This window comes from Sciurus vulgaris (assembly GCF_902686455.1).
Source record: "Sciurus vulgaris genome assembly, chromosome: 6".
NCBI classification, from domain to species: Eukaryota; Metazoa; Chordata; class Mammalia; order Rodentia; family Sciuridae; genus Sciurus; species Sciurus vulgaris.
Genome location: NC_136466.1, coordinates 55,096,039 through 55,119,882, shown reverse-complemented (window position 1 = coordinate 55,119,882; position 23,844 = coordinate 55,096,039). Strand labels below are relative to the sequence as shown.

Sequence of the window (23,844 nt, the reverse complement as noted above, 5' to 3'; positions counted from 1 at the left end):
AGCAATAAATTTGTTGTGTATAAATTTTCCAGTTGAAGGTGTTTTGTTATAGGAGCCTGAATGGTCTAAGACACTTCCTTTCTTGCTTTTTGTAAATTTTTTTTGTTTTTATCTATCACATATACTATGATGGAATGTACTGTGTAATTTACTGATTTTACATATGTTTTCTTCAACTAGAAAGCCAGCTCTGAGAAGTCATGAATTTTTGGATTTTGCTAAATGATATAACCCCGGGGCCTAGACCATATAGTCGGATTAAATAAACATTTGATGATGTCTGCAGTACCTGGTAGCTATATTGGAATAGGTTGACCAGTGAATGAATAACGTGGATATGAGTCAAGGAAAGTGGGAAACACTTCCAGAAGGTCTAAGTATGAAAGAGGTATTGAGTAAATCTCTCTGCCTTCCCACCTGTTACTGTGAATGAAGTCTCCATACTCCTACCTAAGGTCAGCTCCCCACTTACACCCAGGATCCTCTACTATCTTAGGTCTGGAAAATTGAAATACTGTAAATTAACTGATAATAGATTAACTGGAGAAAAGACAAGATGTATTCCATGTGCATGCAAGAGTTGCACAGTAGGAGAAATTCATTGAATAGCCAGAGATAAAGCTTTGTATAAGAACTTTACATGGGGCAGGGGCTCCAAGGGCAAGGTAAGGAAAATTATATTGGGATTTTTGATGGTAGTGGGAATGGACAGTCTGTCTTTCCTGACTGGCAATTTCCTCATTGAAGGGGTGAGGTTATGGCAGATGAATTCACACTTCTTGGTGCTAAAGGTCAATTTTTTTTTTTTCAAAGAATAATCTGTCAGATGGAGGTCAATGGCAGTTATATTAGGGGAATGTTGTACCTGAGTTTGGATAATCTTTCTTTCTGCAGCTGCTGTTGAACATTTTCCATTTAAAATAATCATACTACTTTGGGGGGCTGCTAATTCATTCATTTCTGATCCCTTCCTCCTGTACAGACATGCCCCAATAACTCATGACTCATTCATATAGATGCCCCAGTAATGGTCTCTCTGGGAAACCATCTTTATATCAAGCATGATGCAGGGTTCTATCTAAGGATGTTACTCTTGCAAATTTCTCTATGAAATCCTGAAACATCAGCTTTTCCTTCACAACTGCATCATTCTGTTACATAGGAATATGCTGTTATTCTTTCCAGCTTTAAATAAAATAAACTTTTGATTTTAATAGAAAAGTTTAAATGTGTACTAGGCATTCAATGGCAACCTGGAATTACCACAAGCATAGCTGCAGGAGACCCTCACCTCCAGATAAGAACCAGAACAGACTCCATGAACACCAAGGCTTTCTGTTCAGCCTAAGTGTAGAAAGTACTATCTTCTCCCAAAAGCCCAGGGCCCAGCCTGCTCAGAAAGAAAGAGAGAAGGCAAGGTGTCTGACTAGTGTCTAGGTCACATCAGTCTCTAGGGCCTAGAGAAGTTAAGGAGACTCTCCTGGGAGATTGCCCTAGAACTGCCAGGGAAGCATTGTCATGTGCCTAGAAATAAAACCCAGGGAATATTGATCCCAAGAACTTCATCTATTATCCTTGATCAAATCAGCTAAAAAGGAAAAGAAAAAAATTTTAAAGTCTCAAGATAAAGTCGACTCAATTCTGAGTCACTGAGATTTACTACATAGTTCTATGAAGTTTACAATAAAAATCTCTAGGCCAATAGTCCTTGTTTTAAACTAATAAATCAAAATTGTCAAAGACTTAAAGTACTAGGTTAAATATTTAATCCTAAGCATTAACCATATCACCTACCAGAAGCAATTAGCTTTTGGAATAAATGAGTAAGCATAAATACAAGAAATAATTTGTCATATTACCAAACATCACATTGAAGCTCTAAAAGCCAATATTCAGGCCATCCTGAGACTGAAAATAAAAACATCAGCACATTCCATAACTTACTTAATATTGATGGGATTAGACACTCATAAACACAGCCATACAATTGCCAGTCCTGAACTTCTCTTTATTGCCTTTCTTTGTAGAAAGCTAATGCATTTTCTATTAGTTTTCTAGAAGATCCAAAATTAGTTGATGTGTTTCTATAGATAGAAATCATCAAGGCAAAAGATGATAAAAGAAAAAAATTTTGTGTTCGTTGTTTTTGTGTTACTTTTCTTCTCAATGATGGATTAAATTACAAAAGAACCAAAATATCAGTTCATTGCTAATTCCTAGGAAAGTGACCTTCTGAAGCTACTGAGGCTAAGAAAGTGCCAATCTGGAATTCACAGTTAAGGACTCTAATACACCAGTGGGTCCTAGGCAAACTTTCCTATGCTGCCAAATTTACTGGAAAAAAAAAAGAAAAGAAAAGAAGGAAAGAAAGAGAGAGAAAAAGAAAAAGAAAATACCTGCTGGGTGCCAGACACAGGAATAGGAATGCCAGGCATAGTCTCTTCATATTGGAGGCCGGAGCCTATAAATGAGAAACATGTTCTTATATAGTAAAGAATTTGACTGACTCTTGTCCCTAGTTCCTAAGACAAAGCCTCTAAACTCTAGAATTTCCCAAGTGATTGATGTGTTTGACATTAACAGTGGGCTCCTCTGACCACAACTAAGTTTATATTAATGAGGTGACCCATAGTGAGCCCCTTGTAGTTTCAGGACTTGAGCTGGTCCTGCTGAAGAGACCGACTACATGCTTGGGGTTTGGACTTTGAGCCCACTCTGACTTCCCTACCTCTGAGGAAGGAAGAAGGAGCTAGGGCTTGAGTTCAATCCCATGTCAATCCAATCATTCAAACTATGGGATAAAATTTCACTAAAACCTCTGGACTCCCACAGCTCCAGTGAGCTTCCAAGTTAGTGATACACAACAGTGTGCTGGGAGGCGACACCTCCTAAGTATATGGAAGGTTCTATTGGGAAATCTCTTGGAGCTCAGTCTACATGTCTCTTCATTTGGCTAGTCTTGATCAATTTCTTTATAATAAAATTATAATTCTAAATATAGTGCCTTTTTGAATTCTGCAAGTCATTCTAAGAAATCAGAAAATCTGAGAAGGTACTGGGGATTCTTGAATTTGTAACCAGTTCGGTTAGAGAGACATGGACTGGAAACCTCTAAGTTTGAGCTGAGGCTTAGAGAATCTTGTCAGGGATTGTGCTTTCAACCTGTGAAATCTGACTGACTCTGGGTAGTTCTTGTCAGAATCACATAGTACACACACACACACACACACACACACACACACACACACACACACAGATCTCAGACACCATGCAGAAAATGCTAAGAGATTAGCCAGCACTAAATATAGCCGGCAGACAGACAGAAGCACATGATCCAGTCCCTGCACTGCACTGTGGACAGGGAAAGCTCTCAGCGATTGTCATGTTTGAAAGTAAAAAAAGAATATAAAATCACTCAAAGATATCCAAATTAATGTTTATATTTTTGGCATATTTTCTTTTGAATATCTTTCTATGGATTCTTACAAATTCGAGGTACTATTTCATATACATTCTCACTTTCACTCAACATGTCATAAGCATTATCTCTTGACATTAAAGACATCACACACTTTCATTTAATGACTGTATAATATAATGTCACACAGATACAATGTAGTTTATATAACTCTTTTCATAATTTGGGACATTAGGCTGCTTCTATGTTTTGATACAACACAAATGAAGCTAAAGGGAATATATTTACCCATAAATCTCTGTTCACATTTCTGATCACTTCCTTAGGATAAACTCTTGAGGTAGAGTTATCATGTAAAGGGATTTGTTTTTTATACCTCCTGAAATCTAATGACAATTTGTTTGTAGAAATATGAATTTATATTCGTGTTTGGTATGTGTGAATTTCCAATAACATTCACTTGCCCAAACTGTTTACTTCCTCCCTCTCTCAAAATACATTATCTCTGAAGAGATATGGATTGCTTAGATATCCTAAAGAACACCAAATTGATTCATTATATTGATGACATTATACTGATCATCAATTTATATAGTACCTAGAAATATTTTTCTAGCCCATATCCAAATAAATCAGATTTCCACTTTGAGGGATACCCAAATCAGGAAAAGACTGTACAGCAGTTCCAAGATGTTGCATTAGTCTTATCACTTGGGCCCCCAACTTGACAGAACATAGGTATTGTCAGTGTCAGTGATAGAAAAGTATGTAGTAGAGTTTATAGTAAATCTCAATGGCAGAACCATAATGGTAAGTTCCTGGAGTTCTAGAACAAACTTAAGTTATCTGCTGCTAAAAATAACATTTTTTTCTTTCTTTCTTTCTTTCTTCCTTTCTTTCTTTTTTTTTTTTTTTTGGAAAAACAGTTTCTGATCTACTACTTCCTGTTAAAGACAAAAATACTTGACTATGGAACACTAAGTGACTATGTATCAGATCAGAAGTTGGGTCCTTTTAAACACTATAAGTTGCAAATTTGAATGGGCCAGCAACAGTCCACCATAACACAGATATGGTAGCTCCTGGTCAAGTGTGAGCAAGACAGGAAGGCAAAAGCAGCTATATGAGTGGGTAGCCCAGCCCTCTGTCACTCTCAACAAATGTACCTGCTCTCTTCTGTCAACTCATGACTGAACTCCCTATGGCTCACTATGACTGTGTAGTGATCCCGCATCATGAGCTTAAAGTAGAAAAATAAGAAGGAATGACCTAGATGGCTGGTCAGAGATCTAGAAGGAAAAAACTGAAAGATCATGGATAAGAATTGAGGTGACAGTACATGTATGGACACAAAGTGATCACAAAGTGCAGAAGTAAATGCCCAATGAGAGCTCCCACTATGGAAGACACACTAACCAACTTCATATGGAAACAAAATGACTCCGTCAGTTCATGGGACTCAACCTTGATTTAGCCAGACTGGGCACAATGTTCACTTAAATGAAGTGGCTACAGTGTCAGAGTGAAAGCTCTACTTGTCTAATAGCACACACTCCCACTCACCAAACCTCTCTAGCTACTGCAACCTCTGAATGTACAACTGGCCAAAAATGGAGACCAATTCTGAGCCTACAACGTGGCACTATTCCAGAGCATGGTGACTACGATGGACCCATTCTGCCCCATAAGGACAACTGTGTTTTCTCACAAGAATACCTGTTCTAAACATGGGTTTTCTTTCTCCTACCACAAGGCCTCAGTCAGCATGCTCTTCTGGAATTAATGGAATGTTTAATTCACAGGGATTCTCACACAGATATTACCCAACCAGTGAATCCATTTTAAGGCAGAAAAAGTGTGGGAATGAACTCATGTCCATAAGATCCACAACTTATATTGCATGTAACACCACCCAGAAGCTTCCAGCCTGATAGAGCATTGGAATGGCCTAGTGAAGTACCACATCTGAAACATGACTTCATGCAGATGAAATCCTCCAAGATGTGGAATGGGAGGTGATTATATAATGTCATGTCCCCAGCAGTAATGACTCTACATATCATTAGCAAGTGTCACTCTGTGAAAGCCTGTGCCTCCCATCCACACAACTCTATGCTTTAGAGAGTCAGAGATTCTAACCCCCAAAAGGTCAATATTCTTTCTAGGGGAAACAGGCTCCCACTTGGTTAATAGCCATGGCTTCCCCCAGGCATTTGGGGTTCCTTTTGTTTAGGGAAGAATAAGCAAGAAGAAAGTCTCCTGCTTATCATCTGTGATCAGTTGGAGGAGATTGTGCTGTTATTGCAGATTGTAGGGAACTCAAGTAACATATCAAGGTGTCCCTTGGTACTTCTTTGTCAAAATAGGCAGATGCTAACACCGGTCCTAGGTATGAGTGCTAAGGACTCAGAACCTTCAGCTGAAGGCTTAAATCTGACCTCTGCTAAGCCAATAAGAACAGCAGAGGTAGTATCTGAAGGAGCAGGGATTTTAGAATGAATAATGAAGGAGAGATACTGCACTAATGGGGTGTAGTTCTTCTCAATAACTTCTTGCTTCTAAGTTTTGCTCAGGAAGGCCCATCAGAGCTTTGGAGGAGCTGCTGTCCATGCTTGCATAGAAAAGTAGATCTGCATGATGAAAGAAGTAGACAGGTAGAGATGAAAACAACCTGTTTTGGTTAACTTTTTCATTGCTGCAACCAAAAGACCTGAGGAGAACAATTTTAGAGAAGGAAAAGTTTATTTGGCGCTCACAGTTTCAGAGGTCTCCATTCATCGATATCCAGCTCTATTTCTCTGGGAAAAGGTGAGGCAGAATGTCAGTCATAATGAAAGAGGAAAGCAGATCAGAACATGGCAACCAGAGAGCAGAGAGAAAGAGCTCAGCTTACCATGGACAAAATACATAGCCCAAAGGTCAAAATACATATGACCTCAGAGACCCACCTCTTCCAGCCACCCGCCTCTTGCCTACAGTTACCAACCAGTTAATCCATTCAAGTGGATTCACACACTGATATGCCCTGATTGGTTGAAGGCTTTCAAAACTCAATCATTTCACCTGGAAACTTTCTTGCATTGTCTCACATATGTGCTTTTAGGGAACACCTCACATCTGAACCATAACACAACCTGTTCAGATTCATCCTTAAAAATGAACTCGGGCTGGGCTGGAGTTGTAGCTTGGTGGTAGAGCGCTTCCCTAGCACGTGTGAAACATTGGGTTCCATCCTCAGCACCACATACAAATAAATAAATAAAATAAAGTATTGTAAAGTATTGTGTCCATCTACAACTAAAAAATACATTTTTTAAAAAATGGACTTGTTGCCCAGATAAAGAGTGCAGGTAGAAGACAACCTCCAGCTACCAGTCTTCTTGGGGTTCTCTTCAGTTTTCAAACTGAGGTTACTCTAATTCTCAGGGCAACCTTTAGACACTTATTGCTCAATAAGAGCTTGTTTAAGACACCAGCTATTACTCCCAACTTGAGATTCTACTCCTGGGAAAGCTTGTTCTACCTCCTCTTTGGACTTTTTCAGTTTCCCATTCCCCTGCCCCAACCTGCTTCCTCCTTTTTCTTTTCTTGGGTTTTATTTACCAATAAAACTTTCACATTCTAATACTGCTTCAGTGTCTGCTTCCTGTGACAGAGGGTTTCTACTGTTTTAAGCTTTTCATTCTCATCCTTTAAAAAAAATCACATTTACTATCCTGTTAGCAGTGCTACGGATAGAAGCTTGTGGTAGCTAGGTGTGGTGGCACATGCCTATAATCTCAGTTACTCAGGAGGCTGAGGCAGGAGGATCACAAGATTGATGCCAGCCTCAGCAACTTAGTGAGGCCCTCAGTAACTTAGAGAGAACCTGTCTCGAAATAAAAAATAAAAATGACTGAAGATGTGGCTCAGTGGTAGAGTGCCCCTGGGCTCAATCCCCAGTACCAAAACAAACAAAAAAATAAGAACCTTGTGGTAGAGCAAGGAACCAAGGCCCAAGGCCCTCAGTCTGACAGCACAAGAGAAACTGGGACTCTCAAGACAGAAGCCTGCAAGAAACTGAATCCTAGCAACCACAGGCTTGAATGTGGGAGCAGATACAACGGCCCGGTTGAGTCTTGAAGATGACTTGCAGTTCTGGTTGACAGCTTGAGTATACCCTCATAAAAGGTCTTGAGCAAAAGGTATCTTGTTAAGCTCTTCCCTAAATTCCTGATGCAAAGAAACTGTAAGATTGTGATACATGTTTGTAGTTTTCAGCTACTACATTGTGGTGTAATTGCTTATGCAGCAAAGACAACTAATTTATTCCCCAAAAGAATAACCACCACTTCCAATTCTACTCACTTACTTTGCTTGTTGCATTCTTGCTTAAACAAGTTAAATGTTTTCTTCTCTCACAATTAAGCATCCAGGATTGTATCTGCAGTACGTATTTTCATTAAATCTATGAATTATTTTTTACCCATCAGAACAGCATTGTGAGAGTTTATATATGTATTCATACATACTATCACATTTTTTGTTAAAACTATTTATTGGTTTATAAAGTTTCTGTTGACATTGGGTTTTATAATACTTAAAGGTGACTTCATCTATATATAGCAATGCTATTTTTCATATATTTTCTTTCATTCTGAACATTTTCTGAATACTAACTCTAAACTCTAAAGGAAATACTTCTAATGATTCATTATCCTAATATTTTTAGTATTATCTTTTACTTTGCTGCAGGATTTCAGTTCTCTTCATAATCCTTTCCCTAACTTGGGTGTATTACTGTGAGTCATAAAAGACTGCAAATATTTCATAGCCTGCGTTTCTTCCTCTCTTTCATTATTCTCTCTCTCTCTCTCTCTGTCTCTCTGTCTCTTTCTGTGTATATATGTGTGTATATATATATATATATATTTATAAAAAGGGGATTTATTGGGCTGGCTTACACAACCAGAAGTGGGTAATCCCACAATGGCCATCTGCAGGCTGGAAAGCTAGAGGAACCAATAACTGCTCAGCTCCAAGAAGCTGGAGTCTCAGAACAAGAGGGATCAATGGTGCCACACCCATCCAGGACTGAAGGCCTGGATACTACCTGGAGAGTCACTGGTCAGAGTTCACTTTGGAAGAGTGAAGGAGCTGAAGTCTGATGCTCTCAGCAACAGTCAAGAACCCACTCAAGAAAAATGTACCCTATGTCTGCTGCTGCTTCCCTGTTCTTCTAACTTTTGTCCCATTCAAGCCCCCAAACTATTGGACTGTGCTGCCTACACGTAGGGTAGTTCTCTGCTTTAGTTGGCTATCCCACAGACCAATCATTCCTAGAAATACCCTCACTGAGACACCCAGAGGTCCCTTAATCTTAGGCATCTTCTTAATTCAATCATGTTGACACTTTGAATTAACTACCACATTCTATAAATTCATGTAAGCATCACTGTACACCCAGAATCTGACCACTTCTTTTTTTATCTCCTCCAAGACTATTAACTTGTTCTGAATTCCTCTTCTCTCACTTGGATCACCCAGAGATTTAAAATTTCCTGCTTCCATTCTTGCCCCTGTACATCCTTGCTTTAATAAAGCAAAGCTTAGATATGGTTTAATCATCTGCTCAAATCCTTCCCATCACTCACGCTTATCTCACACTGAACGGAATTTTTAAAGGGCCTATATGGTCAGCCTCCTAACCCCATGACTTTGCCTCCCATGCCCCATCTCCTACTATACTTTCCTTTGCTCCTTCTGCCTCAGCCACACCGGACTCCTTGCTGTTCCTTAACCCAGCCAGCTGCTTCCCGACCAAGGCCTCTGTGCTCCCTGCTCCTCCCACCTGGATCACTCACCCTGGAGAGGTCCTCATGGGTCACTGTACTGCTCCTTTATGTCCTTGATCAAATACGACATTCTTCGCCATCCCTGACCACCTTAAACTGCAAACCACCTCCCCATCCTTGGGACCCCTTAAACCACCTCTGCCATTTATTTTGTTCTCTAGTAGCTTTTATTTTTTAATGTGACATGTCAAGTGCTCCTTGATGGTGTTTATCATCTGCCCCTGGGCACCACCCCAGTAGAATGGAAACTCCAGAGGCAGGGACTTTTGTCTGTTTGGGTGACTGTTGTATTTCAGTCTTAGTACAGTGTGTGGCAGATAGTAGGCATTTGTTTGTTGTAAATATTTATTGAATCAATAAACTAATCAATCAAGAAATACTGTTAAAAGCCTATTACTTTGAGTTTAGAAGGTAATCCCCTAGAAGAAGAATGAAAAAACAAAACAAAACAAAAAACCCTAAAAGTCACTGCTAGGAATGGCCCTGGGTGTGGAGGAGGCCTGTGGGGAGAATTGCTTTTCTTTCTAGGCCCTCTTGTACTATTTCATTGTTTTCACCATGTGCATGTATTACTCTGATAAAAAAAAAAAAAAAAAAAAAAAAAAAAAAATTTAAAAAGCACTTCTAAATAAGCCACAGTGGTTGGAAAATCATAGAATGATAACAATGCAGGAAACCTAGCCAACAATAATTTGCTTTATAGTAAATTGCTCTAAATCTGTTTTGAGAACAAACTATTAAATCTGCTAATGGTACTTACAGATGGTACAAAACAATGAACTTCTTTTTGGTGTTGGGTATAATTTCAAATAGAATCTTTTATCATGCTCTAAAGCGACTTCAATCTATTCCCCTGATCAAGCATTATATTATTACATCAAGTTCCACATATTTCACAATGGGTATAAAATGTACAGGGATGTCATTATTCAAAGCTATATAAAATGCGATTTATTGATTCTTTAAATGTGGGTGGAAAATAATAGAAATAATTTTTCATACACAGATAACTGGCATATGTGAATACTTGCTAATTTGAGGAGGGAGATAGGAAGGAAAAGATGGAAGTAACAAAAAAATAATTTTGTCTAAGGCTGCCAGTGACATAAATTCAAACAATTGCTTTTTCAGAGTCCTCAGGCTTGTTTCTATTCAGTGTTTGCTGAGCTTTAGAGAAGGCTGAATCCCACCATGGCAAACTGCCATCTTTGTCAGAAGCGAAGAGCTGTTTACATTCAAGGCACATAATAAGTGCAATGTGAAGTAAAAAACAGTGTGAGTTCTATTATGGCTGATTAGCCCATTGTACACTGTTACAACTAACATCTTCCTTGTGCTAAAAATAGTGTGAAGTCACGGGACCTCAAGCAGCATGATCCACCAGTACTGTACTCTTTCACAAGACTGCCAACAAAAGCTGCCTCTAACTCCCCAGAAAAATAAAAGGGTCACTTATTCACTTCAGTGCCCTCCAAAATATGTAGTTTATCTGAACTGTTAGGAAAGCTTTCTGAAAATGAGCAACAGAGAATGCAAGCTTCTACGATATAGATCTATCTTCTGGGTAGTTTCTTATTAATGAACCAGATCCTTAATATGAACATTCTAAGAAGTCAGTTGGTTGCTACCAAAACTTGCCTGGTGAGCTGTTTCTTAATCGCAGGAGTGGAGAGATTAGTGCATATTTTGATGCATTGACTACCAGGAGCCCAAGTAAATAAATAAATAAGTAATCCGTCTTTGAAGTGACAGAAGCAGGAGGGAGAAGTCCGAATAAACCCAGAGTCCTAGGTCATTTCATCACCAAGTCAATAGCCCTTCTCCTTGAAGGGGGCAAAACAAACTTCTTTCTATTCTATTGAAAGCCAGCAAGAATTTGCACCGCAGTAATCCTAAATCCAGAGGCAATCTATTAAGAACCCAGCATTACCAATCCTGAGACTCAACTGATAAGCACCTCCCCCCCATTAATCCTCTTACAGACTGTGCTAAGTAATGAAAGGGGTGCGATGAAAAAGGCCCCCCCTTTTTTATTACAACAATATAAAATGCTTGTGTAAATGTTTCATTAACAAACTACTGGACCAGTATTTTAATATCTTCTGCCTCCCTCCCCTGGTCCTCTATGGTACTCCTGGGTGCAGCATGACTAAATGTGTGATTTACACATGTTTAGGAGAAACATTCCCACACTTGAATGCCATACCATGACAAAGGAAGGGGAGGGGCTAAGACAGAGGTGTTGAACCTATTGTAGACATTTTAATTTACAATTCTCTTTTTTTACGGGTTTTAAAAGATGAATGACTTCCACTCACTTATCAGTTTAGGTTTGGTGTTCTTTCTGATAAGTACTGGTCTCTATGGATGTACCCTTGGCCAGACCAGTTGAGGCTGGTCCTTTTGAAGACAGTTAGATGATCTAATATCCTAAGAGGAAAAGGAAGATAAATTCCTATATGGATCCAATGTGCAAAGAACACTTCTCTGAACAACAGAGAGACCAATAGAAATGGGTTACTTTCTCTGAATGATGCCAATATTTTGTGGAAACAGATACTCCGTTTTATTTCTCTGTATTCATCCAATTACAATCTGATGTTTTGTGCACTTTAGCTAATCTAGGAAATTCTAACAGGAGGTCTGAATTATCTGATTTTTAAAATATGCAGGTTACATCTCTAGCATCTAGTCAATTAATCCACATCCAGTAACAGGATACAGTCACTGAGGAGTTCTTTCAATTATCATGATATAGAAAACCAGGTTAACACATCCAGACAAATTCTACTGAGTCAAATTCTGAGCAATTCCAAGCTTTAAAAAATTAATACATAAGAAAACCAAATAGAAATGTAGCCTCTTTTAAACCAGTGACTGGCCCTAGGTGTCATTTGTGTCATTTCAGCTCACTGAGAGCATGCTGGCCACAGCTGCCAGCCCTCAGTTTGGGGAAGAAACCTGTTTTGGTCACTGTGTGTAGTTTTATCTCTAGCCACAACTATGGTCTGGTTTCAGAGTGAATAGATTCATTTGGATCAACAATGCCCTGGGGGATAAAAGCTTAAATGTATTCAACCTTAGGAAGAGCTGAAAACATCAATACCTTCATAAAGCCACTTTGATTTGTATCGACTACGGTTGTGCTGCTAATTCATATACATCATTGTTTACTTCACAGAGCTTTTAACATGACTTTTGATTTATAGAAATAGTGATTCAATTTCTACCAAGAAGTGGTAAGCTCAGACCTCCCCCAGATTCTTACTTTCTCTCTGATGTGACCAAATTGAAAGAGAAATTCTCATGTCACAGCTTCAATAAATTGCTTTATAACAATTTATGTGCACTTTTTTCCCCCAAACTTTCATGGTAGCAGGTAATAACAAAATAGATCATCCAGATAAGGATAATAATCAATTATCTAAGCATGGTATTAATGTGTTCACAGCAAAACCATTGATTTCTACTGGGGTAAGTTCTATGAGTCAGGTGCGTTTTCTGCTCAGAAGATCCATGTTGGGAAAAAGAGAGAATTGCCTGAACCTGGACAGTTTGCTTGACTGCAGAGGACTATGAGGTTTTCATTTACAGGAACCCCTGTGGCACACTGCAAAGATTTAAAATATACCTGTTCCACACAAGTAACCGAAGCTACATTTGGTAAGAGTTTCAGTTTTTGTTTCATGCTGTATCAAATGGAGAACCCAAAAATTCTTTTCTAGCAGTTCATCTACCGCCAAGCCACTAAAATGAATGACTTTAAACCAAGTTCATATGCAGAAGTGACAGAACTAGATTTTTTTTTTGCTTTTCGACAAATTCTCAAACTTCAATTAGGATTGAAATATTTTGGATTTTCATGTGTAGATGTCTTATCAAGGGTGCCACAGAACACAGGTATTGATTTTATCATGAAAAATGTTCATTGCTCAAGAAGTTCCATCAAAATAACATTGAAGCAGATAGTACTCAGCACGTAAGGGGACAAAATGGGAATGTGATAGCCGGACTTACTTTTTCTTGGATTACAGGGGGCCGGAACACAACATATCCATGGTCCAAGAAAAATTCACACTTCTGATGGAGATAAACTTGGAAGGCTTGAGACAGCCCAGCATCTCACAGTTAATTAAAGAAGTGAGTGAAGGCATCAAAGCTCGCTCCCTTCTGCCTGAATAATTCACTGCCTTTATCCATTATTAAAACCCGTTACTTCACCACAATGATTCCCAGCTCGAGATGGATTGGTCTCAGAACCGAGAGATAAATTGTAACAAGGCCTACAGCTATATTAATAAATTGAAATGAACATTTATTTGCTCATCTAATTAGAACTGTAGTTTTTCCAAATAGTGTAGTAATGTATTACCTTGACAGGCAGCACTACCTACCTTCTGTGAGATAAAATGACCAGGAGGTCTTTGCCCCAGATTTGGGGTGTCCTTGCATAAAAAGTTCTTTGGTGGCTGCTGTTCCTTTTAAACCATTCATTCCACCACTGTGCTTTGCTGATCCTATCTCTCCAGGATTGATGGGAGCTTAGCTTTTGAGGTACTTCGTCAGAGGGCTGCAAAGAAATGTGCATATAGAACTGCATTCTTCTTTTGTCCTGTCTCTTTTTTAAGTGTTGTTGGGGGGGAAGAATTTGAAGATTTCCCCACCCCCTCCCCATCTCCATTTCCCTTCATTAGGATTGCAAAGCCTTACAGCTCAGAGGTTCAAAGGACTGGGTTCTGGCAGATGCTGTCTTGATTTCTGGCTCAATCACTAACTTTATACAGCCTCAGTTTCTTCCTCTGCAAAATTAAAATAATAACAATATCCATTTTGTGGATATTATTTGTGAGAGTCGATATGCAGTTCAGAGAGAATGCCTGTAAAGTGAGGAATTTGTAGTGAGATTTTGTTTTGTTTTGTTTTCCAGTACTGTGGATCAAACCCGGGGCCTTGCTTATGTTAGGCAAGGGTTTTACAACCCAACTACATCCCCAGCCCTTTATTTGTTTATTATTTATTTATTTATCAATTTATTTATTTTTATTTTGAGATAGGGTCTCCCTAAATTGCCCAGGCTGCCCTGGAACTTTTGATCCTCTTACCTCAATCGCCTGAGTTGCTGGAATTACAAACTTACAGACATCAGTCACCAGGCCTGGCTCATATGTGTTCTGAATCAATGGTGAATACTATTAGAATCTTCCTCTTCACTCTTCACAAATTAGATTTAAAAATCATTTTACTATATTAGCATGGAAAGGTCTTTATATAACAACAGCTAATGCAGAATTTTTGAGGAACGAAAATGAATAACCAGGTATTATACCAAATAAAACTTTTACATTGTGAATGAGTTCCATAGATAAAGATCTCTCTCCCAGCTAGATTATAAAATCTGAGGCAGCCTGATTTGTGCCTTCTCTTCTACTTTCAGTAGACCTAGGACATGGTGGGTACCTGGTAGTTGGTTTTGTTTGCCATATTAAGCAAGGTTATTATGCAATCTCTTGTGAAACTCTTCTTTTGTGCTGTGTTAGCCATTTGTTTGTCCCTGAGATGAAATACCTGAGAAAAACAATTTAGGAAGAAAAATTTTATTTTGGCTTATGATTCAGAGATCACAGTCCATGATCAACTGGCTCCATTGCTTTAGGTTCATGACAACCAGAAATCAGAGAGAGAGGAAGGGACCAGAGATAAAATATAGTCCCCAAGGGTATGCCTACAGAGACCAACTTTCTCCAAGAAAGTCCCCACCACAGTTTCCATCACTTCCCAATAATGCTATCAAATTATTAATCCACTGATGAAGCCAAAGCATTCATGATTAATGCATCCCTCTGAACATTGCCACACTGGGAATCAAGCTTTCAACACAGGAGCCTTTAAAGGACATTCCACGTCCAAACCACAACATGCCCAATGACACTGAAATATACAGAGGTTACAGAAGTTGGGCCTTCTCTCTATACAGCATCTTCTGTTATAACCAATCCGATTTCATGCCTCTCCATGTGATAGTCACATGATCTTATAAAATGAATAAACTCTTTCTTCCTCAAAATTAGCAGAAATCTTATTTACCACATCCTTATTCCAAATTGAAATCCAGTTGGTTTAGAACTTTTCCTTTGATAAAATGGGATAATTTAAAAAGTAAATTTCTGGGTTGCCAAAATGAACATCTGGCCCCTTAATCTTCTCCTCACCTTGTAGATAAGGTAGGGAATTACTGATGAGCTCTTCTGTGGCACGTTCTGGCTGAGGTTGCACCATTATAAGAACTTGAATTAGACTTGATTTGAGAGAAGGAATGCTTGTCATTTTTCTCCAGTGTGTTCCAAAACTGCTGAGTAGGACAAACTTCAATAAGTTTGAAATCTTTTTTGCAGGTTAAATTTAGCAAAAAAGAGACACAATTTGTGAAATAGTAAATGCATTAGTAAGAGATTTCATGATGTTCCCTGGCAGTGAGTTTGCTTCCAGGGCAAGAATATAAATTTTATAAATCAGTAACAAGTTATATGTTGTTTAAGCAAATAAGTTATATTTTTCTCCAGTTGACTCTTAATCAGTAAAAAACAATTCCTGCAATAATTCCTATGCTATGTATTCCTTGCGTAATGACAATGTTTACAGACAATATACATTGAAACTAAATTGTTTTTGTAGTCTTTAGTAACTCTTTTTCTATTTAAAACTACAATTTAAGAATTTAAAAGTACAGAGTTGGGGGTGTAGCACAAAGAGTGCATATAAGGACCTATACAGAAACACCAGCACCTAAAAAGAATAAAATAAAATTAAAAAGATGCACAGTCTATAAAAGGCTATAAAAGTTAAGCATCTTTCATTCTTCATACCAATACAATGAATTCCACTATCTAGTTGTAAATACTATTAGTAGCTTCCAGAAACTTCCATGTATTACATACATATAATTCCATGCAATTATATGGATATGCTTCCTATTTTATTTTGTTTTATACAAATAAATGTGAACCATACTACTATTTTATAATTTTAAAAATTTAGCATTATATCATGGACATCTTTCCACATAAATCTATCCCCTTTTAAAGGTTACATAGTAGATAGAGATATAGATACACATATGCATACTTACATATATGTATGTGTGTACATATATCTATATATGTGTATACATACCCACACACATATATACAGTACCATATTGCATTTAACCATTCCCCTACTGATAAATATTCAAGTTGATCATAATTTTTTGACTTTTGAATAAAGCCTTAATGAACATTCTCATAGAGGTACATTTTTTCGCATGATGTTTGCATGACTGATTTGTATAACATGTCATTTAAAAATGGATATTGTCTATTTTTTTCTCAACCTGTAGATTTTAAAAAGGTCTATCCACTGTTTAGTAATTCTTTTTTAACAATTAGTAATGAATTATAATCCTTTAATGGCAATTATGCCATTTGACCAATGTAGTATTCACTACTGATGAGATAATTAGCAATGCACATTTTTCAAGGCAGAATGAAGTGTTTCAGAATGTTTGGTCTGAATTCAGTCAATGTAATAGAGCCCCCAGGAAGAGAATTTGGGCGACTGTTTCTGTATTTTTTTATTTGTTTTTGTTTTTGTTTTTGTACTGGGGATTGAACTCAGGGACATTTTACTACTGAGCTACATCCCCAGTCCTTTTAATTTTATTACCTTGAGTTTGGATCTCACTAAGTTGCTGAGACTGGACTCCAACTTGCAATCCTCCTGCTTCAGCCTCTGGAGACACTGGGACTATAGGCATGTGCCACCACACTCGGCTCAGGAAAATACTTTTACACACTAATTAGGAAAAAAAAAATCCTTGAGACAGTTCCACTGTCTTATTCCTTTTTCTCTTGCCATAACAAAATATCTGAGGCTGGGAACTTTATAAGTTAAAGAGGTTTATTTAGCTCACAATTCTGGAGGTCCAAGATCGTGGTGCAGAATCTGCTTGGCTCTGGTGAAGGCTTCATGGTAGATGGTTTCATGATGTAGGAGTGCACGTAGAAGAAATCACATAGTAAGAGAGGAAGCTAGAGTCCAGGGACTGGTCCTATTCTTTTCTAACAGCCCATTCACTATATGGGGTCCCCCAAGACCTACAGTAATCCATTCTGAAGGCAGCACTCCCAATGATCTAATCACCTCCCACTAGACCCCTTCCCAACACTGCCACACTGGAGTCCAAGCTTCCCACACATGAAGCTTTAGGGGATGAACTCCAGCCATATCCAAACCATAGCATCTACTATTCCAGATTTCCTCAAAAGGGTTTTAGCTTTTGTTGTTTCTCTTGATTGTAATTGCCATGGAACATCCCAACACCATCACTCTTTTCCTTAATTGGAAAATAAAATATAAGTGATATACTATCATCAGGTTACATTACAATATTTTTACAAGTGAAGCCACAGGCAACTCAAGAATAGTATGCAGAACCTTTCAAGGCTGAATTTTAGAAGAACAGAAAAGTTATGTAGGGGCAAAAGAAACTTCCCCTCTACCTTCTGAAGTTCTAACAATTGTGTCTGTTGGAATAAACAGGTAATGAACATAGTAACAGGGAAAAAAAAACAAAGGCACATGGCTTCATTGCAGCATATGCCTGGAAACATCACAAGGATGAAAAGTGAGTGCCCTCAAACCCAAAGAGATAAGAAGCTTACACACCCTCTCAGCAGTGGAAACAGGAGACAATGATAGAGGAAGAGTAAATTTTTTTTTCTTTGTACCAGGGATTGAACTCAGGAGCTCCTAACCACTAAGCCACATCTCCAGCCTGTTTTTATTTTTGAGACAGGATCTCTCTAAGTTGTTCAGGGCCTCAATAAATTGCTGAGGTTGGCTTTGAACTTGGGATCCTCCTGCCTCAGCTTTGAGCCACTGGGATTACAGGTATGTGCCAACTGCCAGCAAGAGTAAGTCACTTTTACAGAAGATGAATTAGCCAAAGAACAGACCTTAGCCTGCGACAAAACTGTCTGGGTTCCAGGTATCAGCTCTGGTCATCTTTCCTGTGAAATAATCTTCTCTGTTTGATGACTTTATAGGGAGTGGACTCTTGACGACTGCGTTACTTCTGGAAAAATTTCTCTGGGTGAGATGAGGAATCTTCAGCAAAAGCCTTCTCTGTGCACTTAGGGAAAGCAGAGTGACAAGAGGTAGAGAGGTGTAAGAAGGTCAGAAAGACCTTGATTTGTAACTGTTTCTTTAGTTCAATGTACTCAGTATGTCCAAGTGTCTTAACTTCATGATATCATTTTTTTTTTTTTTTTTTTCGGGGCTGGGGATTGAACCCAGGGCTTTGTGCTTGACAGGCAAGCACTGTACCAACTGAGCTATATCCCCAGCCACTTCATGATATCATAATCCCAAACTTATAATGGTTTCTGTCTCAGGTAGAGGACTTTTCAACACAAGAGACAATCTTAGTTCTTGTCCCACTTTCCATAGAACTAGAATCCATGCTCTTTAGCTGAGAACATAGTGGCCCAAATGAAAGATTTTAGTTCATGATGGACATAAAACCAAAATCTGTCTAATGAAAAATAGAAATAATGTGTGCGACTTCCACATGTATTGCCTGTAAAGGAAAGAGTGCTCTCTTCCCTCTTCCCTTCCTTCTTCCCTTCCCTCTTTCCTGTCCTGCCTGCCAAATGTGCCTGAACGTCATCTTGGGTTACTTCCACAAACAGTGAGGTTGAGAAGCAGCCAGACAAAAAGGCAACCTAGAGTCACATACTAGGCTTATCCATTTTACACCTGAATGCTTACTTAAGAGAGAACTCGGCTTCTATTTCCCTACTTTAGATTTATTTTGTGTTTCTGTTCCAATACTCAAACATAAACTCCAGCTAAAATTTAAAAAAAAAAAAAAAAAAAGCCCAGATTTTGGAATTTTCAAACAACTTAGATTACAAGTAAAAGTATCTCTTATGGCAGCACTGTATTTTCTTCCACATCTGTCTGTGAACTAGATATCTCTTAAATGGGTTCATCTCTTCCTTTGAGCTTTATTAAAAGCAGCACAAAGATCAAGCAAATGCCAACATCCTGTATCAGAAAGTCAGTAGATTGCTTTCCTAGAGGCTGCAGATATGATCTGCTCCATTTAATACAGATCACCTGCCTATACCAGTCTGCAGTATCTGTCTTCACTATCCCACCTCCTCTTTTAAGTAAATTAGCATTTAACACTTTGTTACTTAAAACATCCCTCCCCAAATGCCCCCTACCAATTCTGATATCTATCCTGTATCAATTAGGAATTACATTTAACTGTGCAAAATAACTGGAAGTTAATGGTTTCAACAGTATGTGTAGTATGTGTATGTATGTATATGTGCATATGTGTGTGTATGAGAGAGAGAGAGAGAGAAAGAGAGACAGAAAGTATTGAAGCTCACGTAAAGAGAGGTCTAGACCATTATTGCTAGCTCTATGGTGCTCTTCACCCTTAACTCATGCAAAATAGCTAGTAGGTTCCAGCTACTACAGAACACATAAGAGCAAAATGTGTGCCTCTAGCTGCTTCTGTCCTGTTTTTAGTAGCTTTAAGTAACTTCCTTTATACATCATTGACCAGATGTGTGATAATGTGACCATCTACTTGCAAAGAAGTCTGGGACTGTAACTTCTGAATCTGAGCCCAGAGCCACATCCACCAAATGAGAATTTTGGCAGTCAAGATATCAAAGCAGTATGTTTTATTTTATACAGATCATGATCCATTCTAAAATGTTGATATCCTGAGGATTTATCCCAATGGAAAATTTTGGATTCTCTCAATCCAAAAACAACATTCTCTCTGTATTTCCCCATATGTGCATAGAACTATTAAAGTTCACTTAAATAGAATGTTTTTAATCAGTTGAGTTCCTCATTTGGGCATCTTTACTAAGAAAATCTTAAAAATTCATACCTTGCCCAGGTAGTGTCACTTGGGATCATGTTTCAGAAATAATGATGTCATATGTAGAAGAGCTATAGATTCCCAAGGTTGGCTTTTGAGGGAGTCTTCTTTCCTCACTGCTCAAGGAAGAACATTTTTGAAGGAAAATATACAAAACATTTCTGGTCAACCCTACTCTAACATTCAACCCCTCTGTTAAAAATCTGTGAGGCTCTTTCCACACACCAAGCAATTCTCTAGGGACAACAGCTAGGTATCCTGGAATTTATCAGTTCTAACACTGCCTGGAAATAGTGTCATATCCCACAGGATGAGGGCTTAGTTCTACATAACTGTACGCACTTCTGATGCCAGTTTCAAGTCAAGGCTACGTCTAATTGTTTTGCTTTGTTTTGGGGTTTTGATGTTGTTTTGTTTTGTTTTGTTTCAGTGCTTGAGCTTGAACCCAGGACCTAGCACATGTTAATCAGGCACTCTATGGCTGAGTGACATCCCAGACCCAGCTACCGGTGCTGCTGACTGGTTACAATCACAATAATCCCCACCCCTGAATTCAATTAACTTACAATTAATTTACGAGGATGGCGCACAGAGCTTGAGGAAGCACTTATTTACATTTGACCATTATTATAAAAAATGTCATAAGGGATACAGATGAACAAACAGATAAAGAGATGGACAGGGTGAGACTGGGGCGGAGGGAGCCGAGCTCTTGTGGCCTCTCTGGGTGAGCCACCCTCCCAGCTCTCTGTGTGTTTAGCAACCCAGAGACTCATCAAATATTGCTATTCAACAAGAGGTTTTTGTTTTGTTTTGTTTGTTTGTTTTAAGAGCATAATCTCTAGCTCCCTTTCTTCTTCCCGAAGATGGATAAATGAGGCTAAGTCTCCACCCTATAGTGCTCTGTAACAGTGATCTTCCTAGTGACTGGCCCCATCCTGAGGCTCAGAGCACCCACCCTCCGTCTCCTCATTAGCATAAACTTAAGAACCTTCAGAGATGTTCATTATGAATAACGAAAGATGTTTCTAACACTCAGGAAATTCCAGGAGCTCTGTGACAGGAAGTAAGGACAAAAAACGCATCTCATATTACATATACCACACATGTCAGATTGCTTTCTGAAAAGAGAGAAAAGGGAAGGGGAAGGGGAACTGTATGCTAAGTGATATGGCTCAGTCAGACTGATGAGCTAATCACACTTCCTTCGTGAAACCCTAGAAGCTGTAGAGAAGAATTTAAATAAAACATGCAGTATTTCCAGCACACTCTTGGTAATGTTCTATGGTCACTATCATCTTTCTCCTTCTGGGAATTCAATTTATCCCTATAATGCCACGGTCACGGATTGAGGAATCTGAGTGGCCATCAGGCCTCTGCCTTTGAAGCAAAGGGTCAGTGCACTAGTACAAAAGGGAATTAATCCAGTGTGCCGGCTCACCAAAGGGAGTTTAATTCATTTAGAAGGAATGGCCAGGGTTCCTATTCTAGGTTTCCATCTGGACAATCAGAAGCCTCCCTTCTCCCAAACAAGAACTTCATTAATGAATATTCAACGGAAAGTATTACTTCATTGTCAGCTCTAATTGCTAGTTTTACCTTATTAGTAGAAGCTTTTCTGTGGCTGAGCCTGACATGCGTTTGTTTGCACACTGTTATTAGTCAAGACTCAGTGAAGTCTTGTAATTAACACCTCCACATTATCTCATGCAGTGAAAGCAAAGACAAAACCAGATGACTCACTTTGTTTCAGCTTTGCTCTTGTTTTCTGATATAGAAGCACTTAAGGAGAAGTGTAAGCTCATCAGAATGCCATATGGAGCCAACAGAAGCCATAAAAGGGTTTTCAGGAAGCAGTGCATGGAAGTTCATTAAGTGAACAACACTATGGTCAACATCCTGATTTAAAACTCTACCCGCCACTAATAAATTGAGCAGGTACATTACCTGTATCATACTCAGCAATGATTCCAGGTCAGTGATGAAGGATCTGTGTTCCCAAGAAGCGGAGGAGATAACATGTTCTCTATAAACATAATGAAGTTAATGATTCACATAACAGTTAAATAGCCTTCAGAAACCTTATCAGTGTAGAGATAAAGCAGACCAAGGCAATAACTGTATTTTAATCATCCCTACCATTGAAAACACTGTATCCTAAAGCTGGCTCCCAGCAGCCTATAATTGATATTTCTGTACAGAATGAAGGTAGAGGGAGTGGGGACAATGTCAACAGTTCATATTTCAGTTTTATACTTGGGAAGAGATCTTTCTCTAAGTGCCTCTACTAGAAATTATTTCTGGAAAATAGCATTTGAAAAAACTACAATATCCCATTATTTCCTTTACTTTGTGAATTTAACCTCCTAATCTTGTTTTTCTTTTTAACACAAAACCATCAAACTTTAACACAGAGAAATAGCATTATCTGAAATTTTGATAATTAAATCAGCAACACCTATCACAGTATAAAGATATTAATATAAATTATAGAAAATGCTTGTTTTCTACAATAATATAAATAAGGAGAAAAACACCACAATTAAGAGAGAATATATATGCATGACACATTGAACTTTGAATTGCAAGTATTCCCGAAGTAATGGAAAACTTGGCTATTAAATTAAAATCATTATTATACAGAATTTGCCCTGGTCGAATGGTCAGATAGCAAATCTTATTTACAAATAGAAAGAGGTCAAAAATTTTCATGGACCTCTGTCTACTTGAAACTTACAGTATTACAAAAATACCCATCAGAAAATAACAATCAAAAATGCCCACCAATTGCCTGGCTCCTCTGGAAACACTGCTGGTGTTGCTTGTGACTGCACAAGCCATCTGGAAGCAGGCTTCCACTTGTGTATTTTACAGAGCCACCCTTATCATGAAAGTTAGCACTTTACAATACTGACCTATCATTCTGTGCCTGCACATGGGCTAATTGAAATGATGGAGTAACAAATCTTACCACAGCATCATAATTTGAGAAAAGTATTAAATATGGCAGCTTCATGGGTAAGATCTCAGAAATGCTTTCCCAGCCCCAAAGTTAAATCTCTCTTAAAACCATTAGAGGTTTGGCAGGTGGGGCTTTGGCTATCTAACATACTTAACCTCTTCCTAAAAATACCACCATTAAGACATATTCCTGTTCATGCCATTGTGCATGCTTTGGCAGTACTTAACCCTACTGGTCCTGTCCTGGCCCCAAGGTTTAGGTTTCTGCATATCTATTGCACTAGAAGAGAACAGTCTGAAAATAGATACATGGGCTGTTTTGTCACCATTGAATGGGAAGGCTAATAATAGTATTGCTCCATTGTTTGGCATGTACTCAAGGCTACCTCGGCCAAGGAGCAGCGCATGCTGCACAGCAGTAACCAAATCATAAAATTTCTCCAGGGAATAGTGCAGCTTTTCAGAACATGTTTTATATTCTGGGATTGCCTGGGAAGGAAATAGTTCAGAAGTCGTTTTGACGTAAGTGTGGTTTGTTTCCAATTTGCAGGGAAGGGGAGGGGCTGGAGAGACAAGCCAGGAGGTCGGTTGCAGAAGGGATGCAAAAATGTCGTTAAGGAGTTCCTGACAGGTGGTGATAGGGCTGTGGCTCTGCAGCCTGAGGCCTGGCAGGGAGTTTGTCCCTG

General features: G+C 38.6%; 1 protein-coding gene across 1 annotated transcript in view; it reads right to left on the bottom strand.

The window, feature by feature from the left end:
• The window catches only part of LOC306663981 (uncharacterized protein), a 326,186-nt gene extending 303,136 nt beyond the window's left edge, over positions 1–23,050 (bottom strand). The window contains exons 1-6 of the mRNA XM_079144669.1: positions 22,982–23,050; positions 22,145–22,223; positions 18,259–18,421; positions 17,201–17,318; positions 16,954–17,082; positions 2,397–2,461 (exon numbers count right to left, since the gene is read on the bottom strand). Of these exons, the coding sequence (XP_079000795.1) occupies positions 2,397–2,461; positions 16,954–17,082; positions 17,201–17,318; positions 18,259–18,294 (348 nt within the window). The 5' untranslated portion in view covers positions 18,295–18,421; positions 22,145–22,223; positions 22,982–23,050. The remainder of the gene's footprint in view (positions 1–2,396; positions 2,462–16,953; positions 17,083–17,200; positions 17,319–18,258; positions 18,422–22,144; positions 22,224–22,981) is intronic.
• Positions 23,051–23,844: the final 794 nt, after the last annotated feature.